This window comes from Macaca fascicularis, chromosome 4 (genome assembly GCF_037993035.2).
Source record: "Macaca fascicularis isolate 582-1 chromosome 4, T2T-MFA8v1.1".
NCBI classification, from domain to species: domain Eukaryota; kingdom Metazoa; phylum Chordata; class Mammalia; order Primates; family Cercopithecidae; genus Macaca; species Macaca fascicularis.
This window is the reverse complement of record NC_088378.1, coordinates 10,523,340-10,545,635: the sequence shown is the minus strand read 5'-3', so window position 1 is coordinate 10,545,635 and position 22,296 is coordinate 10,523,340. Positions and strand designations below refer to the sequence as shown.

The 22,296-nt window shown below is 42.8% G+C and overlaps 2 protein-coding genes across 12 annotated transcripts in view; one reads left to right on the top strand and one right to left on the bottom strand.

Annotated features, from left to right (window-relative positions):
- SLC22A3 (solute carrier family 22 member 3) overlaps positions 1-6,391 on the top strand; it is a 101,168-nt gene extending 94,777 nt beyond the window's left edge. For all 4 annotated transcript variants that reach the window (XR_012433298.1, XM_005551500.4, XM_074036790.1 and 1 more), the window contains 2 exons: positions 1,562-1,661; positions 4,820-6,391. Coding sequence is in view for 3 of the 4 variants with exons in the window: in XM_005551500.4 (XP_005551557.2) it covers positions 1,562-1,661; positions 4,820-4,877 (158 nt within the window). In the remaining variant the exon portion in view is untranslated. The remainder of the gene's footprint in view (positions 1-1,561; positions 1,662-4,819) is intronic.
- Positions 3,041-22,296, bottom strand: part of LPA (lipoprotein(a)) — a 260,670-nt gene continuing 241,414 nt past the window's right edge. For 5 of the 8 annotated variants that reach the window (XM_074036788.1, XM_065543180.2, XM_065543184.2 and 2 more), the window contains 7 exons: positions 19,767-19,948; positions 16,861-16,981; positions 15,442-15,516; positions 14,372-14,512; positions 12,950-13,056; positions 8,055-8,200; positions 7,006-7,418 (listed from right to left, as the gene is read on the bottom strand). In XM_074036788.1, the coding sequence (XP_073892889.1) occupies positions 7,257-7,418; positions 8,055-8,200; positions 12,950-13,056; positions 14,372-14,512; positions 15,442-15,516; positions 16,861-16,981; positions 19,767-19,948 (934 nt within the window). In that variant the 3' untranslated portion in view covers positions 7,006-7,256. Of the gene's footprint in view, positions 5,524-7,005; positions 7,419-8,054; positions 8,201-12,949; positions 13,057-14,371; positions 14,513-15,424; positions 15,517-16,860; positions 16,982-19,766; positions 19,949-22,296 lie in introns of those variants that run through there. The other 3 variants (XR_012433296.1, XR_012433297.1, XM_065543182.2) reach the window with 2 other exon arrangements.

The window sequence follows — 22,296 nt, the reverse complement described above, 5'->3', positions numbered from 1 at the left end:
ACCACTGATGGAGCTCCTGCATCTCTTCCCAGTGGCACAGTCAGGGATGTTGTGTCAGCAGCCCGAAGGGCCCACAGTGGGAGCATTTACACCATGCACATTAGCAGATGCTGCCAATCAGGGCTTGATTGCCCAAAGAAGGTTGTTAGGCATTTACCAGCACACTACTAGGATACAAACAAGTAGAGAAAATAGGGGAGGGTGGCTTTTTTTTTTAATTCTACCACTTATTATTATTTAAATTTGTTTTACATTTTTGAGGTATTCTTTTAGACATTATCTAGTCTTACTTTTTTTAAATATACTTTAAGTTCTAGGGTACATGTGCACAACGTGCAGGTTTGTTACATATGTATACATGTGCCATGTTGGTGTGCTGCACCCATTAACTCGTCATTTACATTAGGTATATTTCCTAATGCTATCCCTCCCCCCTCCCCCCTCTGCACAATAGGCCCCGATGTGTGAAGTTCCCCTTCCTGTGTCCAAGTGATCTCATTGTTCAATTCCCACCTATGAGTGAGAACGTGCAGTGTTTGGTTTTCTGTTCTTGCAGTAGTTTGCTGAGAATGATGGTTTCCAGCTGCATCCATGTCCCTATAAAGGACACAAACTCATCCTTTTTTATGGCTGCATAGTATTCCATGGTGTATATGTGCCACATTTTCTTAATCCAGTCTGTCACTGATGGACATTTGGGTTGATTCCAAGTCTTTGCTATTGTGAAGAGTGCCGCAATAAACATACGTGTGCATGTGTCTTTATAGCACCATGATTTATAATCCTTTGGGTATATACCAAATAATGGGATGGCTGGGTCAAATGGTATTTCTAGTTCTAGATCCTTGAGGAATTGCGACACTGTTTTCCACAATGGTTGAACTAGTTTACAGTCCCACCAACAGTGTAAAAGTGTTGCTATTTAGTTTGGCTCTAAAGAGCAGGAAAAGAAAGGATGATAATGGAAGGATGAGGTGAGATTGAGAGAAGGCTGGTCAAACAGGAAAGATCTGAATGTGTTTGAAAGCTTCTCCCAATAGATTGAAGATACTGGAGGAAGGGTTGATCCCTAGAGTGAGGAGCCCAAAGAGACAGGCCTAGGAGAAGGCTGGTCCCGGAGTAGACACCAGGACAAGTTTTCCACTGTAAGGTGATAGGAGGAATCGGAGGGAGAGGAGCAGGTTAGTGACAGTGTCAGTGAGCGGGCGCAGAGGGGACTCCCTTCTAGCACTCTGTTTCTCTGCAATGCAAGAGGGGAGGCCTTGGCTGTTGGACCCTAAGAAGGCACTCAGAAGGCATTCAGTCAATCACTGTGAGATGTGTGAGTGAACAAGTGACTGCCAGGTGTACAGGGGCCGTGGTGCTACTCAGGCTTTGAGGAAGGGAGAGAAGCTTTGAAGCTGTGATAAGGGAGAGCTGGGGCGTTGATCTGGGATGCATAGGTTGCTGTGGTTGAGAGCTACTCCAGTGAGCAACATGGTGGCTTCAGAGTGAGCAGACCCATGGGAGAGGGCCCAGCTATGTCTTCCTGGGGCGTTAACACTTTTCCCCTATTCCACAGGTATCCTGGCATCCATTTGTGGTGGCCTCGTGATGCTTTTGCCCGAAACCAAGGGTATTGCCTTGCCAGAGACAGTGGATGATGTAGAAAAACTTGGCAGGTACTGTCCAAAATTCAATGCACCCTAAATAAAAGCAACATTTCAAACCACTGGGGAAAGAATGATGTTAAGAAAATTGAATATCCACAGGGAAAAAAATAAAAATAAATCCTCATGTCATATTGTAAGCAAAAAATTCAAAGTAGATACAAAAGGTTAATGTAAAAAAACTCTCCAAAGCTAGATAAGAATACGCATTACTTTTTAAAATGTGGTTGTGAAGAGAGAAGCATTTCCATGTAAGGTGCTAAGACTCAGAAGTGATCTAAAGGCAGGAGCTGCTGATGTGGGAAAGTGGAAATCGCTGGGATGTGCAGCAGCAGGGGATTAACAGTGTGGCTTACTCTACAGAGTGAGGAGTCAGGTCTGTGTAGATGGAATGGCATAGGCAGATTTTCAAGACTGATTACAAAGTGAAACGTCACTGAACAGCATACTATAGTATTTATAAAAAACTAAAACCAAAGGCAGTTTCTCTCTGTAGCTGGATAGGAAGACAGATGACACACAGATGATAGATAATAGGTAGATGATAGATAATAGGTAGATGGATGATAGATAGATAGATATAATAGGTGATAATCATAGATAGATAAGTGATAGTAGATAAATGATAAATAATAGATGATAGATAGACAGATAGATGATAGGTAATGTCTGGATAAATAGGTTGACAGATAAATAGATAATAGATGATATATAGGTAATAGACATTAGTGGGAAGATAGAGAAGAGAGAGAGATTGAATTTTGGAGGGGGATGTTTAAATAGGGTATAAGGAAAACGAATACCCAGACAATACATTAACATGAGGAATTATGTCAAGAAAAATTCACATTACACAAATTCTTTCTAATTGTTTGAAATTTTTTCATTAAAAAGATAGAGATATGAATATGAGAATGTATAGTAAAAGATGTAAAATAATAATATATGCCCTCTGCAGACACAAATGTTCTGGGAAGAGGGATAGGGAAGGGAGGGCCATCACTTTCTTGCCAGAGGCTTCTGTACTGTTTGATTTTCTTTAAAAATTAGACCACATAGTCTTGTGTTGCTTGTGCAGTTTTTAAAAATGATATAACATCTAATTTAACAATTAAAAAGCAATCTTAATAATGACCTGGGAATTAAACACCTGGAACTGTAAATACTTTTAATATACAAAAAATACTGAGGAACAGCTTTCTTTCCTTTGATTCTATTCCATTGACTGCATCTGTTTACAAAGTGAGAGGGATGCTTTCATTCTTTATCCCCAAACCAATCAGGGATCAGCTTTGCAAACTCATCAGGAAAAAATGGAAGAAAAGGGAGTCCTTTGAAATCAAGACTCTTCTACCGCTTCGGTCACATTAAAAATAAACAGCTAGGAGAGGTTTTTTCTTTTTTTGACTTGGGGAATGTGGGTGGAGGGGGGTTGTCCAAATGGTGTGCAAGGAACTAGCATATAAACATGAGGGATTACAGCTAAAATTTAAGGTACCCAGATTCTTTCTAATTGTTTTCTGTTTATAATTTTTCATAATGAAAAGTTGGGTACATTAATTAAGTATACCTAGTCTCTACACATGAAAAAAATCTAGTAGAAGTATGGTTTACAGTGTTACAAATGAAGCACATTACTTGTGATCCATGATTATTTACTCTACAAAAATTACTTAGTGCTAAATTACTACAACTTGTTATCATTTCCCTTTTAAAATCACACTGGATTATTTTATCATTTCTACTGGTTTTTGTTCATGTTAACAGCTCATTTCCAAACACATGTTAATTCAGTAGAAGTTCATGAAGAACTTAAATGCTATAATGCTAACAAACCCCTGTATCAGGGGAACCAGCCCCCAATATTTCAGCGTAGGTTCTTTCTATTTTCCATAAGTGTCAGCTGGCTGAGAAATAAAGAGAAAGAGTACAAAGAGAGGAATGTTACAGCAGGGCCTCCGGGGTGACATCACATATTGGTAGGACCACGATGCCCACCTGGGCCTTAAAGCCAGCAAGTTTTTATTAAGGGTTTCAAAAGGGGAGGGGGTGCAAGAACAGGGAGTAGGTCACAAGATCACATGCTTCAAAGGGCAAAAAGGAGAACAAAGATCACAAGGCAAAGGGCAAAAACAAAGATCACAAGGCAAAGGGCAAAAGCAGAATTACTGATAAGGGTCTATGTTCAGCGGTGCACGTATTGTCTTGATAAACATCTTAAACAACAGAAAACAGGGTTCGAGAGCAGAGAACCGGTCTGACCTCAAATTTACCAGGACAGGGTTTCCCAATCCTAGTAAGCCTGAGGGTGCTGCAGGAGACCAGGGCGTATTTCAGTCCTTATCTCAACCACATAAGACAGACTCTCCCAGAGCAACTGTTTATAGACCTCCCCCCAGGAATGCATTCCTTTCCCAGGGTCTTAATTATTAATATCCCTTGCTAGGAAAATAATTTAGTGATATCTTCCCTACTTGCACATCCGTTTATAGACTGTCTGCAAGAAGAAAAATATGGCTCTGTTCTGCCCGATCTTGCAGGCAGTAAGACTTTATGGTTGTCTTCCCTTGTTCCCTAAAAATCACTGTTACTCTGTTCTTTTTCAAGGTGCACTGATTTCATATTGTTCAAACACATATGTTTTACAATCAATTTGTACAGTTAACACAATAGTGGTTCTGAGGTGACACACATCCTCAGTTTACGAAGATAACAGGATTAAGAGATTAAAGTAAGACAGGTGTAAGAAATTATAAAAGTATTAATTTGGGGAACTGATAAATATCCATATTAAAATGAAATCTTCACAATTTATGTTCAGAGATTGAAGTAAAGATAGGTGTAAGAAATTATAAAAGTATTAATTTTGGGAACTGATAAATGTCCATATTAAAATGAAATCTTCACAATTTATGTTCCTCTGCTGTGGCTCCAGCTGATCCCTCCATTTGGGGTCCCTGACTTCCTGTAACACCCCTGTCTAAGGTCTGAACACAGATAAAAAACAAGCTTGAGACAGATACTGTTGTTACCTTAGAGTTGGGTTTTCATGAGAAGTTGTGCATGAATGTATTTGATCAAAACCAGCTATACTATTAAATAATAACAGAAGACCCTCTTCTAACTAGTTACATAATCTTCCCTAAAGACTTTCTCCTTTGTTTTTTCAGTCCACATTCCTATAAATGCGGCAGGAATAAAACCCCAGTTTCCAGCTCTCACCTTTGAGGCCCCTGACAAAGACAGAAGGAAGGAGCTATCCAGGAGCTGATCCTCCTTGCAAAACTGTGCCTTGCGGAGATGCACATGTGCGTTTCAGTACAACATGCCGCGCTGTTGTAATACTGTATAAAGACTTCAAACTATCCAGAGTATTTTTATATCGTGTTGGATGAGTTAGGATTTGTAATGCTGTTGAAGTTTCTGGGAACACATAATATGTAGCCAGTTTAACAAAGAACCTGTCAGGTGCACAGGCCTTCCTGGGTTTTTTTCTTGTGTTCCCTGTGGTCTCTGACCCATTAGGCTAAAGAGAGACAAGACAAGCCCCCCACCTGTTCTCATGACAGCTCCATCAAGAATGTGGGATGTGCCGACCAAGGATTTGAGAAAATTGTACAGAAATGCTTTCATCAAATCTGATCAGTCAAGGGACTGAGCCCCTAACTGACCATTCTGAAGACTGCATGGAGGATGACGATTTGGGAATCCTGTTAATGAGAAAGCTGAATCACAGGCACCTGGGCCATAGAGTGTGAGCATTCATGCTCTCTGCTCACCTTGGTTTCCGCATACCTTTGCAATGTGAACAGGTCAGGAGTCTCTCTCATCCACCTCCTCTGTAACATCTGGGGTTCCAGGCATGGTTTAGACCCTGTTCCAGCAATAAGAACCAATCTGCTGTACAATCTGAGGTCTTGCCTCTGTTATTTACAAAATGATGCTGTGGTTCTGAGATTATTTGGGACATGTTTGGCCCTCCTTTTGTGGATACATAGAGCCACAGATTCCCTTTTTCACTAAACAAATCCTATGGATTCTGATTTCTGGGTCTTAGGATTTTAAAAGTGAAGGGATATTTTTCTTATATTTGTGAGTTCAGTTACGATGGTGCCCATGGTCATAAGTGGAAAACATGAACAGTTCCCATTCAATCTTGGCACTTCGAGTTGTCTTGGGGAAGAGCTTACATTTTAATTTAAAAGAAAGGTCAATTATATCCATGCTTAACAGGATCAGCAGGAGCTTTATAAATGACTTTACAGAGACGAATAAGGGATTTGATCTTTCTTTTTTGTTATCGAGGCTTTTGAAATGTGGAACTTGTGTGTTCTGCTTGTATGTTATATTCAATATGTTTTCAGATGCAATCTGTATTTTATGCTGAGTTTTTAAAATGAAATACTTTATGTGAACAGGCAAAATTGGTACCAAAGGGAAACATTAACCATGAGGAAGAACATTTCTGTAAGGAGAACAGGTGACAGTATACACATGTGCGCTAATTGTAAAATGAGCATCTTAATCCTTAAAACACATCAGAATTGAATACGAGTAACCTATTTGTTGATGAAATAAACACAGCTCTTTGAGGATTTGAGACTATATTCACCCTTTATTCACAGTCACTTGCAGTTCTGCTTTTCTCTGCATTTCTGTGCTGTAAGATGACTGTTGCATTGTTGAATTGTATTTTGAGTGGATATTTTTGTTTGGTGACAATTAAAAGTTTAAATTGTAAAGAATGTACATTTTCCCTTTCTCTTCCTAACATGTGTCACTGCCACAGGTCATCCTCCTGTGACCGTGTGTACTGCAGACTGTTTCAAAACCGGGCAGGCAATTAGCAACGGGAAACAAGTAGTCTACCCTCAATATTTGCTTGTTGTTCATTTATGTGCTCTTGGTACCAGTCCTAGACTCACATATGCCCCAGAATAACATTCAGACTCTCAGCTGGTCTTGTGTTACACGTCCATGGCCCGATTCACTCCATGGTATATACATCTCTCTGCTCTGTACTCCGGGGCTCAAGTCAGGCAGCCAGTGACAGATTTCATTCCCAATAACAGAACTAGTTCACATGACTCCCCATACATGTTGCAGCTTTGAAAACATTCACCTCAGTGTTAGAAATAAAGACAGTAAAAATGTGTGTCAAGCTCTCTTTAGCTGATGAGGTAAATGCATGGACAACTTCCTAGGGCTTCTCAGCTCTCCCCTCCGTGACCTTGCAGCCTGCTCAGGGCTTTGTGCAGCTGTTCCTTATCAAAAGCAGCTAAACCCCCTCAGTCTGCCCATTTAAAATTTGTGGGATGAACAAAGAGCGTGAAAATGTTGAAGACCAAAACCAAAATTTACTCAAATCAAAATAAGTACAGAGTTTATTTTTAACAAATGGCATAGCTATGTCACCTTATTGGAGAACCCAGCAGTCAGACGGGAAAAGCTTATACACAATAATACCAAAAATGCTGAGGTTTGGCATAGTTGGTAGCTGGGGACAGTGTCTTCGTTTGATTACTGTCCGTTATTTCCAGCGTGCTAAATCCCTACCCCCATTCTAGCCTCTAGGTGAGTCAATGCTTCACTCTGTCTCTTGTTCAATTAATTATTTCTCATCACTCCCTCAATCCAAGTGACAAAGCTTGAAACACGAACATAGACACCAGGCTTATTGGGGCATGCACAGCCAGGACCCCAAGAAGTTATTCCTCGTAAAATGTATTTGTCCTTGTCGAAGCAAACCACAGGCCCTCCACTGTCACCCTAAACAGAGGTAGGGAAAAATTCAGGTGAGGGTTAGCTTGCCAGCCTTTTATTATGGCATTCGTCTATTATCCACATGTATATTTTCCTGGTAATTGAAATCGGAAAGGAACTTATGAGCATATTACTCAAGCATCTGCACTGCTTGAGTACTTAGCAAAGTCTATTCAGTGAAACCACACCACTTAGTTTCTCCTGGGGGTAAAAAACCCCTTGTGAATCCTGCACACATCCCTTCCTATGTTGGTGTTTCCTTTAGACTGGCCTAGCCTGGGTATCACTGTAAAGTGTGTGCAGTTGGTCTCTGTCCTGTACCCTCTACCTCCTTCCCTACCAGAAAAGTCACCACTTTAGTCCCTGTCCACAAGCACACCCCAGGAGGGTGAGTGACATGAGGTAGTTATGGCACTTAAAACTCCCTTGCTACAGATCTCAAACCCAAGCCCCAAGACATCTCCTTAGATTATCTGAATACGCATTCAGGGACAGATCTAGGGAGTTTGTGAGCAACACTTAAACTGGGGTCTAACATTGACAAATCCTTCTAGAATTTGTCACTTTGGGACTGAAGTCTAAGGGGCTGAGACCGAGATGGAAGAGCACAAGACTAACTTTGGTCTCTTGATCTTTTCTTACCTGGCATCTGTCAGTGCCTCCGGCCAAATGCCCAGCACAGAGCTCGGTGGATTTGACTCTTCCATTCAGAAACTCGTAGTGATTGCACACTGTATTCTCAATCACATGAAGCTGGGCTTCCTTGAGAAGGCCAGCCCCAAAGGTACCTGTGTTTAAAAAGATGAAAGAAATGGTTACTGCACCCAAAACAAGTTTAGGAGGAAACCAGAAGAACAGAGCAGCGGCGCTGGACCTCCTGCCTGTCCGTGAGGCTGCAGAACACAAGGCAGCTCCCAGTGCCGCTCTGACCCTGGAGAGTGTAAACATCATATGTGATTCTGTGTTCCTGAGACCTGGATTTAACTAGCTGGGCTTTGTCATAGTGCTTTCAGGTTGGTGGTTGTTTGTGTACTTTTTGCTTTTGTGTTGAAAGTCCAAAAATGATTTTTACAATGTAAAGAGTGTCTGAGAAATGCAATTGCTATTCTTTTTATATACTTTTTTCAGATTTTTTATAGGCTTCTTTACTACTGACATCATAATGCACAATTTTATGTACTGATTTTTTCAATCACTGTTATATCACGAGTTTTAAAAATAATGCTACAATCTTCATAACTAATATTTTAATGGGGAGTGACTGCTGAACGGGCATGAGGTTTCGTTTTGAGATGAGGAAAACGTTCTGAAAATATGGCAATGGCTGCACACCATTGTGAATGTACCGAATGCCACTCAGTGGTACCCGCCAAAATAGTTAAAATAGTAACTCTTACGTTGTGTATATTTTATCGCAATAAAAAAGAATAGCCATCATTTACTAAGAATTAACCTTTCCAGGCACAAGCTCTTAATGTGGTGTATGTCACTTCATCCTCACAACCGTCCTATGAAACAGGCACTTTCATCATTCCTGTTCTACAGTTGAGGAAACTGAGGCGTAAGGAGGTTGTGTAGTTCAGCCTGAGCCTGGGTCTGTGGAGTCACTGCCCTAATGCTTCCTCCCCAAGCACATTGGTCCCACTCTTGCTTCCAACCTTCCACATATTTGTTCATAAAGTTCATTCTCATTTCTTATTATTTTAAGTCTAAGCTCCCATAATTACATAGACATACTTCTGTCTCGCAGTAACTCTCCCAAATTATTTTCTAAAAGGGTGTGACGATATAAAATGTTACTGGAAACAATTACTTCGCCTCACCCTTGTGAGTATTCAATTTTTAAAATATTAGCTAACATAGTAGAGAGAAATTGTCCTGATTCATTTTCTGATTTACACTTCCTTGACAATTAGGGAGAAGAAATACAACTAGGGGCAATTCTCCCAGTTGTAGTTTTTCTTTTGTGAAAAACTGCTTTATTTCCTTTGCCAAATTGCAGAACATCTGCTAAATTGCCAGAGGGAATGCTGTTTTTCCAGATGGACACGCCCAGGGATGTCTCAGTGCTCTCACAAATAATCTAGTTTTCCAATTTTGCAAGCCCAGCTTTCATTAGAATTTTGCAAAATCTTTTGCTTTGCGAGCGTGACACAGGCAAGAGCTGAGGCACTTTCTCTTTCCCCCCTCAGAGTCTTGGACTGCATTTAGATCATTGTCTCAGGTTCAGAAAACTGACACTGAATCTGGAGTTTACATGAGCAGCATGGAAGAGGCTCTTCCCAGCCCTAGCTGGGAAGGAGCTGCATGGAGGAAGCTCCTCCTGACTACCAAGCACCAGGCAGGGGGTGCATGACCTGGACTGTGTAGATGTGTGAGGGAGCACCCTTTTCAAAATATTTTGTTGAAAATTAAGTTAGATATCACTGCTTTTGGATCTGCTCTCAGAGCAAGGCAAACATCCTGATAAGGGGGTAAACCCACCACTAGTTGCCAGGAAATTGATGCAGTCTGTGAGTATGAGCTGCCATCCAGTGGCCAACATAGAGATGGCACCTCTGAGGGCAGGGTAGGCCACAGGTGACCTGAGGATTGAAGCCCTCCCTGACTGGGCCCTGGGGAGAGGGCCGCAGGACCAGCTCAGTCATTGCAGATGGGGCTGACATGGAAGAGCCCCTTGGCCTCAACCCCTACTCTGCATTTGGAATATCCAACTGAAGGGAGTTCTGGAAACATGAAGGGGAGAAGGGGAGAATTTCGACCTCCCTCTGAGAAGCTGAGAACACCCATTAATCTGATGTCATCAACATATAGAAAATGGATAAACAGACCTGAGTTATGTTGTGTGACTCCTCCTGGTCTAGTTAGCGTTCTGAGAATCATTTTCTCAGTGGACATGTGGGTGAGACCAGAGGAGACAGGGAGCCAGTGCAGGATGGTGGTTAGAAATGTGTGGATGGGGGTGGAGGGAGGAAACAGCGAGTGGGCTCTGTGGTCAATGCCCAGCTACACGCCGGTTATGTGATGTTTATTTATGATGATGGTGGTGATGGTGATGGTGGTAGTAGTGATAATGGTGATGATGGTGATGGTGATGATGGTTTTAGTATTGATGATGATGGTGATGATAATGGTGATGGTGATGGTGATGATGGTGGAGGTAATAATGGTAATGGTGATGGTGATGATGGTGGTGGTAATGATAATGGTGATGGTGGTGGAATGGTGGTGATGGTGATGGTGGTGGTAGTGGTAGTAATGATGATGGTGGTGATGATAGTGATGGTGGTGATGATGTTGAGAGTGATGATATTGGCGATGGTGGTGGTGATGGTGAAGATGGTGGTAGTGGTAGTGGTAGTGATGATGGTGGTAGTGGTAGTAATGATGATGATCGTGTTGATGATGGTGATGAGGATGATGGTTGTGTTGGAAGGTGAGGATGAAGATGCATAATCTTCATCCTCACAATCACCTTATATGTAAGTACAGATGAGAAAGCTGAGGCTAAAAGAGATTAAATAACTGCCCAATGTCACATGGAAGGTGGGACAGCCAGAACTTGCACTCAGATCCTTATGATTTTAGCTTCATGCTTTCATCAGCTGAAGTATTGTAGAGGATCTGTTTGCTTTCTGGCTGCCCAGCAGCCTTTCACCCTACACCCCATAATCTTGGTGAGGGATACCTTTTGCTCCCTTCTGGGTATGAATGGGGTCCTGCCTCTACTTCCAGCATGGAACAGCTGATGCAGGTCAGAGCCAATCAGTGACGGGCTCAGGGGCAGGACCATGACCCAATTTCAGTCTCTCAGAGTGGGCAGACTATTGTTCATGTAATGGGGAGAGTGGCCTTTCTTATTCTTTCTCAGCAGAGCTAGAGCCATGACAGCATCTGCAGCAATGGGGGTGTCACCTTTGTGCTCCAAATAGTGCCTACTCCATGATCAGGAATGCCTGGGATCTGGGGCCTTATGTGAGCCTGAAGCTTTTCAGCTCACTAAGAATTTCTCTTGTTTTGCTTAATCCAATTTGAGTTGGATTTTCTGTCACTTGCAAGGAGTCATGTTAGATTCAACTCTATTCTGTATTAGTAGTAGGAGCTGCCACGATGGAGTGCTTAGAATGTGCTCGGCACTTGATGCACTTTCTTATTATTTCCCCCATAACAGCCCTGCAGCCCACATCAGCTGAGGAAACAATCAGTGAGAGCTCATGACTTTTCTAAGTCCCCACAGCTTATAGGTGGGAGTCAGAGTTCCAGTTCAGGTTTGTCACCCTGCACCTTCTCTGAACCCCAGCTTCCTCAATGGTAAAATGGAAAAAATAATACCTAACATGCAGAGGTTTCTAGTATTTAAATTTTAAAATATGCAAACACCAGGAGCAGCCTGGCACACCCATAGGTGTCCCTCAAGCCAAGTTTCCTTTTATTTGGCCTCAGTGTTCCCAGACTGCAGTGCAGAAAAAGGGAACAACAAGTCAAGGAGGTGAGGTTTTAAATGTAATAGGAAAGGGACAGAAAAAGGAAACCCAGCTTTGAAATTAGCTAGGCCAGTGGTTTTTAACCTTTTCAAAAAACCCCAAAAATTTTTTATTAAATGAAAGTGTATACAAAAGGCTGATGTGCAAAGCACCACTTGAAAATGCTGGTTTTACAGATAAGGGATTAGAGCCAAGTGATACAAAGAGGTAACGTGTCTAGTTCAGGTCTATCTGGCTAGTGGCAGAGTCAGAACGCTTTTCCAGGGCCCCAGACTCCCTATGTCCTCACCTGCACCTCTAAGAAAGTGGAACTGAGACATTAAGAGTATTAGTTTTCCTGCTGCCAAGGGAGTAAGGCTGATGGATATAATTATTGTCAGGGTATACTGCAAAGAGAAGGAATCCCTAAGGTGTAGTACAGGTGCTGATACCACATCCTGCACAAGTGTTCCCTCTCTTGCTCTCACCCATCAACCAATACCACATGCCATCCTAGACTTGGGGCCACGGGGCCTGTCTGCCTCTTCCCCAGATGTAGGTCGCCTGCCTAACACCCTCTCACACACGTTAGACATGTGGGTATTTGGGAAGAAGACTAGTTTAATTATAACTTTTGTCGTTATTGTTTTGCACCATGTTTAGAAACCCAGTCTGGCTAATTTCACATGAAAAATAATCTAACGCCCTTAACTTGAGGGCTGGGTGAAAACCCCACTTACTTGGGAAGCAATACGAATGCTGAAATTATAATTAAGAGACTCAAAGACATCTACTGGCTTTTTGCTTGTTTTTGGTGTAAGGGAAACATACAATCATTTTTAAAAAGATGCTGAAAACAAAAAAAGAGAAAGACTCAAAGAAATGGCCTCTCTCCCCTTGCCCACATCCCTTGAAGACTGATTATGGAGACACAGACAGGTGCCCAGGCAAAGTCAGGAGGGTTGGACAACGTTCATGGATAGGAATTTTACAACGATCTCTAAAATGCTCGTTTTGTAACATGCACTGTAGGTCAAAAACAATTTGTTACATGGGCAATGGAATTGATCTCACCTTGGGTTTCTCCCCAGCCAGTGATGTAACATTCAGTCCAGGCGGTGATCACGTAATTTGGAGATGGCAGACAGGCTGGGATTACTTTGTCAGTGATGATGGCAGGCCTATAAGGGAAGTATTAGCAGTTATATTTGACTACCCAGCTGGGAGCTGCAGTATCTACAACTAGGCATCCTTACCTTGAGGTTCCAGAGCCCTCTGAGCTGGCACTGCCTTGCTTCAATGACACAGAACAACATAGAACACAGCGTTTCACCCTCACATTTGCCTGTGGTTGCCTATGGACTATAGAGACACAAGGTTTCATTTGAAAGGCATCAGTGGCCTACAAGAAGCTGAGGGTGGCGCTCGCCTTTGAAAGTAGGGATGACAAAGGTGTACTTCTCATGTATATTCTGTGCACAACTGGAATCCCATGCCAAGTGTGTCCTTTCATATTAATTGAAGAGGGCATTGATGACTGGGCAGAATGTTTGGCTGAGACATCATCAAGAGGGTATAAAATTGCAAATGTGTTGTGTGCCCAGAGCAAGTTGCTCCATCTGGATCCTTCACTTCCTCCTCAGTGAATGTTACTAAACCATGGTTGTAAAAATCCAGTAAAATGCTAGCCATCAAATGAAAGAGGATTGGAAATAAGCACCTTGCATGAACAAAATGGTGTGTTTTCAAAGAACATTTATATATCTTAGAGTTCCAGGAACTCTCAAACATTAGAACTCTGGTTTTTAGACCTGATTCTACTTTAGTAAGTTCAAGCGGATAAAGGACTGGATATGAGAAATGCCCTGTTCTGACTCTGACCAAGAATCATCATTGCCAATAACTTTGAAGCAGACACACTTTCTGCTTCTGGGCACCAGACATCTGTGGTGCAGAAGTCCTCAGTCTACAGGTTCCCTGGTGGAGCACTCTATGGGTGTGGGGATGTGGATGGAAACTCTAAACTCAAAATGTATCAGCCTATCAGAGAACTCCTCCAAAATTCAAAAGTTCCAAATTACTTGTTCAAGCCATCAGAGCACCCTACCTCTCTGAGGATCGTAAGGAGCAGAGACCTTGTATTTGCACATTTGCTGGGATGGTGGGGAGGAGACTGGGGAGCAGAAGGGAGATCAGCTACTGTTTAGGCTGAGCCAGAAAGACCCTTCCCACCTTCCTAGAGTGTCAAAGCATCCCAGAACATCACCCATCAGTTCACAGACCCAAAGACGTTACCCCAGGCTTGTGGTCAGGCCCAGAAGAGCAGCTCTGGCCCCTGCCCCATGCTTTCCCATCCAGGCCAGACCATCCTTGTCTGCACCGACACCCTGCCCTCCAGAGTCGCCAGCACAGCGAGTGCCCTATGTGCCTTGTCACCTGTCCCAAACCTGCCTCTCCTACAAATAACTGTTTCTTAACTGACAGCACCGTTAGTACCTGCTTAGCTTTAGCAAGGCAATATCTGCTCCTATGGGCTCCAAGAACAACCTAGACACTTCTATTTCTTGAACATGAGATTCGAGATTCACTTCTTGGTGTGCACCCAGGATGACCTTGTAGAAGGAAGGCCTTGAGAACCTAGAAAAGATGAGGATGTCAAGAGAAAAATACGGTCCAGCCCCTTCAGGTACCCTCTGTGCCGTGACCTTGGCACTATCTTCCTGAGACCCTTGGCCACCCAGAATCAGTGACTTATGAGTGGCAAGAAACAAAATTCACAATTTGCTGGAACCTGACAGTTAAGGAATGTTCTCAGTCTGTTTTGGCAGAGACTGTAATATAGTTTGTATATTTGTCCCCACCCAAATCTCATGTTGAATTGTAGTCCCCAGTGATGGCTGTATGGCCTGGTGAAAGTGTTTGGATCATGGAGGTGGATCCCTCTTGAATGACTTGGGCCACATCTTCAGGGTGATCAGTGAGCTCTCACTCTTAGTTCTTGCAAGATCTGGTCATTTAAAAGTGCTTGGAACCCCCACCACATCTCTCTCTGTTTCTTGCTCCTGCTCTGGCCATGTGACATGCCTGCTCCCACTTTGCCTTCCACCATGATTGTAATCTTCCTGAGGCCCACCCAGAAGCAGAGGAGATGACAGCATCCTGCTTCCTGTAAAACCTGCAGAGCCATCAGCGAATTACACTTCTTTTCTTTGTAAATTTTCTGACCTCAGTATTGCTTTAGAGCAATGCAAGAATGGCCTAATACAGACTGACCCTTCTGGTAGTGAACAGCTCTGTCCTGCAGTTTATCCAGGTCCACAAAATCACCTGCACTGTGTCTCCCCTCTGCAGGTTCTCTCTAGAAATGCTTCCCTCCTCTCTCATCCAATTTCCCTGGAAATTCTGCCTCAGGCTTCTGTGCATGCATTCCCTGGTTCCTAGTGTTCCTTCCAGAAAAGGAAGGGAGGTGGGGAGGAAAAGAGGGGAAGACGAGAGGGAACAAAAGCGGGAGGAAGAGGAAGAGGAAAAAAGTCTCGAAGATAAGACCACCTGTCAGTTAAACATACGTCTCCAAGCAGCAAGCAGCAGTCAGCACCCACTCTGGGGATATTAAGGTGCCTCCACAGAAGTGCTTTCCAAACCTAGAAAGAAAACATGCAAAGACTTTGTTCAAATTTGATGGTTTATTTTACTCCATTGTATGGAAAGCCAAAAAGACAGATTCACTCAAATTTGATCATGTTCATATTCCCAAAGGAAAGGGCTACCAGCCCAATATCAGGATGGTGGTAACTGGTTGCAGGAGTGGGATTTTTCAGAAGGGCTCATCTATGCCACTTCTTCTGATGCCTGGGGGAGGTACAGACACAGCCTGTCCACAGGAGAGCAAAGCTAAGTGACTCAGCATGAAGCTCTACAGCCGTGGCTTATACCCCACAGCCCAGGACTCCAACAGAAGCGACCTGCCCAAGATCGTCCCCCGAGGTCTCTTTCATTTTTGTGACAAGATCTATACAAGGTCTGATGAATCACTCTTCAAGGAGCCAGATGTGATCCTGAGCAGCAGTGACTCATGAGGGTCTTCTGAGCCTACCCGAGAACCTTTACTTTTGGGGGATGTTTCTTGAATCACTTGCTTTCTAGGACTGCGTAGGCAGGTGATAGCTCAGAATAATGGTGTGAGCCACTCGGAAACAGATTGTAATGGAGAGCACAGATAAAAAGTGCATGATGGCAGCACGTTGATAAATCCATGAGGACATCGACCACCACACAGTTTAGGAAAGAATGAATCTGAAATATGTGGAAGGTGAAAGCTCCATAGAACAGGGAGTTTCTAACCAATAAAGTAAAGAAAAATCAAATCGACAGCAGAGTGAAATGCAATGTGATCAGGTTTGTCGATGGCATTTCATAAACCTGTGAAAGGAAGTCTCTTTAGGGGAGAACAGCGGCCTGTTTCCTAAGAGATACCCAAGAAAACTGAACTTATGAAAGGCATGTTCCACTGAAGTGATACCCAGAAGGTCCAGGTTCTGTGGGATCGGACTAATCAATCTTAATTGATGGGGATCACGACCTATAATTTGTTCACGTGTTTGTGAATAGATGAGTAGCCTCGGCATTGAATTCAATGATTCACAAAAGTGTTTAAAAAAATCTGTGCCTGTGATAGACTGTAGATAAGTTTGCTCTTGTCCTCTCTCACTGCAAAGTGTCACATTTCTAAAAACTTCCCTTTCTTTTCATCTGACAGTGAGACAATGGATATTCATAGGAACCCTCAAAGATGAAAATTTTGGCTGTTTTCAAAGCAGAGAACCTAGGATAATATAATTTTTTTATTTTTCTGTATCTTTTCCTCCTTCAGAAAACATAGAGGCAGGAACTGATGCCTCAGCTGTGTGGGTTCTGGGTAAATGTAGAAGGGTTTTGTGGGGCCTATGTGGAAGGACAGTATAGATGGTTTCTGGGCCTGTTCTTACCTTGTTCTAAGACTGACTTGCCAGGGCCAGGAATGTGGGTGGGCCACACACCCACCTACAATGCTTCCAGGACATTTCTTTGGCTCCACTTGAGGCTTCCCACAATCAAATGAAGAGGATGCTGTGGCACAAGGTGGGAAAGAATTCACCTTTGAGTCCAAGTTAGCAATTGTGTCGTTTAATTCAGGACGAATTCCAAGCACTAGTTTTTCACATCTCAAAGGTGAAATTAAATAGTAAAATCATAAACACTTTTTAGATTTTTCTTTCCAAGTTTAAAAAGTGGTAGTAAACAACACAGGACACTCTCCTTTCAAGGAAATGTAAGCACCTTCTAACTATTTTGTTGGAGAAGTGATTAAAGAAATTGGTATAGTTCGGCATTAGAATGAGATATTTTCTGAGAAGACCTTGATTGGTACAAATAGCTATTTCTCATTGTTATTCTGACTCGATGTAATATGTTTAGAACATGATGTCATTCTTTCCATCATCTCCGTCATCATCACCATCATCATCTAAACCATGTAAAGTTTACTGAAAGGCATGAATGATTCTTTTGCATGTGAGTCTCTGTGTGCACATGTGTGCATGTGTGTACATGATTTTACGTAGCAAGGGTAACTGTCCTATGTTGAAATGTTGCCTTCTCTCAGCCAGCTTCAGGACAGCTCCTCTGGGGAGCCTCCCATGACTAACCGACTACTGTGGGGGTGATTTACACACATGTGCCTCTATTCTTTTCCTCCTCCCTGCCTTCTCTCTGCAGCAAGCCCGCAAGGTCTCTGGAGGTAGGGACAGTGTCCTATCTTTGGTACCACCCACCAATGTCTACAACAGTGCAGGGGCTACAAAGGGTGTTCAAAAATGTTTCTCTGTTGTCTCTAGCCCTTCAAGGTATTCGAAATTATAAACGTTAATATAGTTAATAATTATTCATATAATTATTAATAACATCTGCAAGAGGAAATTCCTCCCCAACCAACCAGAGATTCTACACTCCAGTGAATCTGGAACCTGAGTTTTCCAAATAACTTTTCATTTGCCATGGGTTGTTCTGAGAATCTATCTACGGAAGTCTTTCGTAAAAAAGAAGCATGGCATGGAATGCAATCATCTTCTCTAGTGCTGAGCTCAATTTCTGCTAGTATGCCTTACACACAGTAGATATGTATCACTGTACTAAAAGAGTAACTACAGAAATGATGATACCCTATTCCTACTATTCAAAATAAAACTGAATGTTTCTATTTATTTTTACTTATTTATTATTTGTGCTGAATGTGTTGGTGGAAATGAAATAGTAATTAAACTCTTTCTCCAACCAGAGGCTCTAACTTTCTCAAGCACGAGTCAAACCTGAATATCCCACCAACCACATCCTTCTGCAGGAAACCGTCCCCAGGATTTCCCAGTGTCTGATGGGAACCCTTCTCACCAGGCTTGGGGTTAACCTCACTTGTCTTACATCAAGGCAAGGTGGGGAATCTCACAGTCCATTGGGAAAAATCTTGTTCCCATTCTTGCTTCTTTCTCCAGTCTCTAAGAACCTGATTCTCATACATCCTCAATGTGGGTGAGGACACCAGAATTGCACCTGGGAAGCTACTGCACTTCCCTTCCATGGGAGTCAAAGGTGCATGAGTCCCAGGCACTACCATGGATGTCTGAGGCAGGTAAGTCAGACTGGGCTTAAATTCAAGGCAGCCTGTCAACGATAGAGAGCCTGGGAAGTGAGAGTCAGCGGCGTATACCAGACTAGGCCAGAAGTGGAGAAATGGAACTGACCCCGTCAAGGGACTTTGAGGTAGAGGAGCCACCAAGATGCTTCTGCAGAACAGACAAAAGCACCCAATCGAGGAAAAAGTCAACTATCAACTCACACTAAATCCAGAGAACACTATGCCACATTACAATAATACTGGCCAAGTAGAATCTTTCCTATCATCCTAACCTCTCCTTCTTCCCTCTTGCTCTTCCCAGGAGTGGCCCAAATATGATGATGGGCAGTGTGGCTCTCATGATCTTCATCACTGCCCTGCGCCACCTCCCTAGGCAATCTCAGGGTGCTGGTCGTCAGTGGACTTGGAGGCCAAGCTGCTTCCCCAGCTCAAGGTCCCTTCACATGTCAGACCAACCACAAGCAACCAAATTACACAAAGGAAAAGTCCAGGGTGTTCTGTAACTTGGATAGACAAGTTGATTGGTCCGCAGAAAGAAAATAGGGGACAAGTACAAGTGGCTTTTTCCCCCCATGGATTTGTTATCCCAATCATTTAAGATCTAATGTCAACTCTGCTTCCCCTGATCCAAGACTCAAAGTCCCAATAAGAGTCTCAGAGCAATGAGGAGGAACCCCAAACATACAGTCTGTAGAAAACAAAACAAAACAAAACAAACAAACAGATGATTACAGACAGCCAGGCAGCTACATAGACCCAGGACAATACGGAATCAATGCAGTCATGACAGGTTTCTTTAGTTTGACAGATTGAGGGGCCACATTCCTCAGGAGCCACAATGCTGAAGACTGCAACAAACACTGTCTATTTTAAGAAATTACTGGAAATGCTTATTGGCTTGGAAAGAATCACACACTTGACAGCATGTTAAAATAGGAATTTGACTGGGACACTGACATAACCCATTTTAGAACAAGGTGAGTGGTTAAGTTGAGCACCCTGGAGGTTTTGCGCCAGTCTTAAAGTCATTAGTCCCACAAGCGGTGCCAAAAGTCACAGCCCTGGCTTTCCCAGGGACGGCACTGAGGCTTCCTTGGGCATAGCAGACCCTCAACTAACACTCGAGCTCCCGTGTAGCTCTAAAGGCTTCTGCATCAGTGTGGTTTTTCATGTCTTTTCATCCCATTGTCCAAGCACATAGATGTCTGGACACAGACTTCTTACCTTGTTCAGAAGGAGCCTCTAGGCTTGGAACCGGGATAACAGTCGGAGGTGTGACCACAGTCCCTTCTGTGTCTGAGCATCGCGTCAGGTTGCAGTACTCCCGCCTGACGCTGGGGTCCATGGTAAAACACCAAGGGCCTGTGTCAGCATCTGGATTCCTGCAGTAGTTCATTGTCAAGTCACTGGAAATTCCAAAGTAATACAAGTTATAGGAGGCAGAAGAATATTCAAGGACACCCAGCAGCCTCTACATTTTGTTTTAACAAAGTCTTAACAAGTTACTTTGAAATATTTCCATGAAAGGTAACATACAATTGCCACAACAGAAATGTTCCTAATCTTCCCATTTGTGCATGCCTTTCAAAGATAGATGATAATTTTTATTTTAAAATGTCTAAAGTAGTATATGCTTGTATTAGTCCATTCTCACATTGCTATGAGGAAATACCTGAGACAGACTGGGTAACTTACAAAGAACAGTGTTTTAATTGACTCAGTTCCACATTGCTGGGGAGGCCTCTGGAAACTTACAATCATGGCAGAAGGCAAGGGAGAAACAGGCACCTTCTTCACAGGCTGGCAGGACACAGTAAGTGCAAGTAGGGGAAATGCCAGACATGTACAAAACCATCAGATCTCAGGAGACTTGCTCACTGTCATGAGAACAGCTTGGAAGAAACTGCCCCCATGATCCAATTACCTCCACCTGGTCCTGCCCTTCACATGTGGGGATTATGAGGATTACAGAGATTACAAGTCAAGATGAGATTTTGTGTGGGGACATAGCCAAACCGTATCAACGCTCCATATAAAAATTGAGATCATACATAAATGTGCAAAAGAAAGGAACCAGAATACCCTCCTTCTACCTTCTGCCAAGCACATACCCCTGGAGGAACAGGTACGAATTTTGATGTGTGTCTTATAGATTGTTATGCACATACAAATGCATCTATATCTGTCTAGCTCTCTTTATCTCTTTCTACAGGACTGTATAGTAACATGTGATTTGGAACTAACATATATTTCTCCAAGGAGGAAATGCCATCCAACATGATATCATTCCCAGGCCAGCCTCCCTTGCTCTCTGTACTCATCGTGTAGCTAAAAGGCTCTGCATTTACAATGAAAAACAACCACAAAAATAGTATTACTGTCAATACATTTTTAGTTGGGTCAAGTGGGTTTGAGTCTACAAAACTTATAAAAGCTGTCCTGGAAAGCTAGCTCCCAGGTATGATACTCTTTGTCTAGGATTGGTTCCTGGGCAGGATCTCCTCTCCTGCTCTCAGCCCATCCTCCACTGGCCACAGCAACTCCAGGACTGAGAGAAGGGGGATGAGATGAAGGAACAGTGGGACCCAAAGCATAAAGTGAGATGGCTGGGTAGACCATGGGATCTGAAAAGGTCCATCGGCTATGGAGGGGTCAGAAAACAATTGAGTAAGAGGCACAGGCTGGGCGCAGTGGCTCAGGCCTGTAATCCCAGCACTTTGGGAGGCCAAGGTGGGTGGATCATGAAGTCAAGAGAGCAAGACCATCTTGGCCAACATGGTGAAACCCTGTCTCTACTAAAAATACAAAAATTAGCTGGGCACAGTGGCACACACCTGCAGTCCCAGCTACTCATGAAGCTGAGGCAGGAGAATCACTTGAACTTGGGAGTTGGAGGTTGCAGTGAGCCGAGATTGCACCATTGCACTGCAGGCTGGCGACAGAATGAGACTAAGTCTCAAAAAAAAAAAAAAAAAAAAAAAAAAAAAAAAAAAGCACAGCTAGTGAGGACCCCGGTGTGGGGGCATCTTGGAAAATGTGCTTCCCTTCATTCCTCCCAGGAATGTTGCTCCAACCTCTCAGAATCCTCACATTCATGATATGTGGCTATCTGAGAAAACTTGAAATGTATTATGTACCATGGGAATGCAACACTATCTCTGTAGAGATTCTACACATGGTAACCCAGTCTCAAGCCCAGATTCCCCATTCCAGCAAGCTGATTCTCCAAGCAACTGGATGTGTTAGCAAATGTGGTATTCTAGGGAGATTTTTGACCTATTTTCAACTGAGATACACTTTCATGTATAGTCAAATGCACAGATCTTAGATGTAGTTTGATGAATTTTGATGAACATGTACACTTGTGTAACTCACATTTCAATCACGATACAGGACATTTACATCACTCCAGAAACAACTTTGTTTTACTGCTCAGTCTCTGCTACTCTCTTCCCATGGCCAGAGGCAAATGATACTGGTTTCTTTCACCAGAAATTAGTTTGACCTTTCTGGAACCTTACATCAATAGACTCATACATAATGTTCATTTTTGTTATCTGGTATCTTTCCTTAACTTAATATTTTTCAGCTTCATCTATGCTATTTGAGAGTATCAATAATGTGCTCCCTTTTGTTGCTGAATAGTATTCCATTGTGTGACTAGATCACAAATTATTTATTCATTTTCTTATTGATTGACATTGAAGTTGTCTACAGTTTGGGGTTATAAAAATAAAGCTGCTATGAATATTCT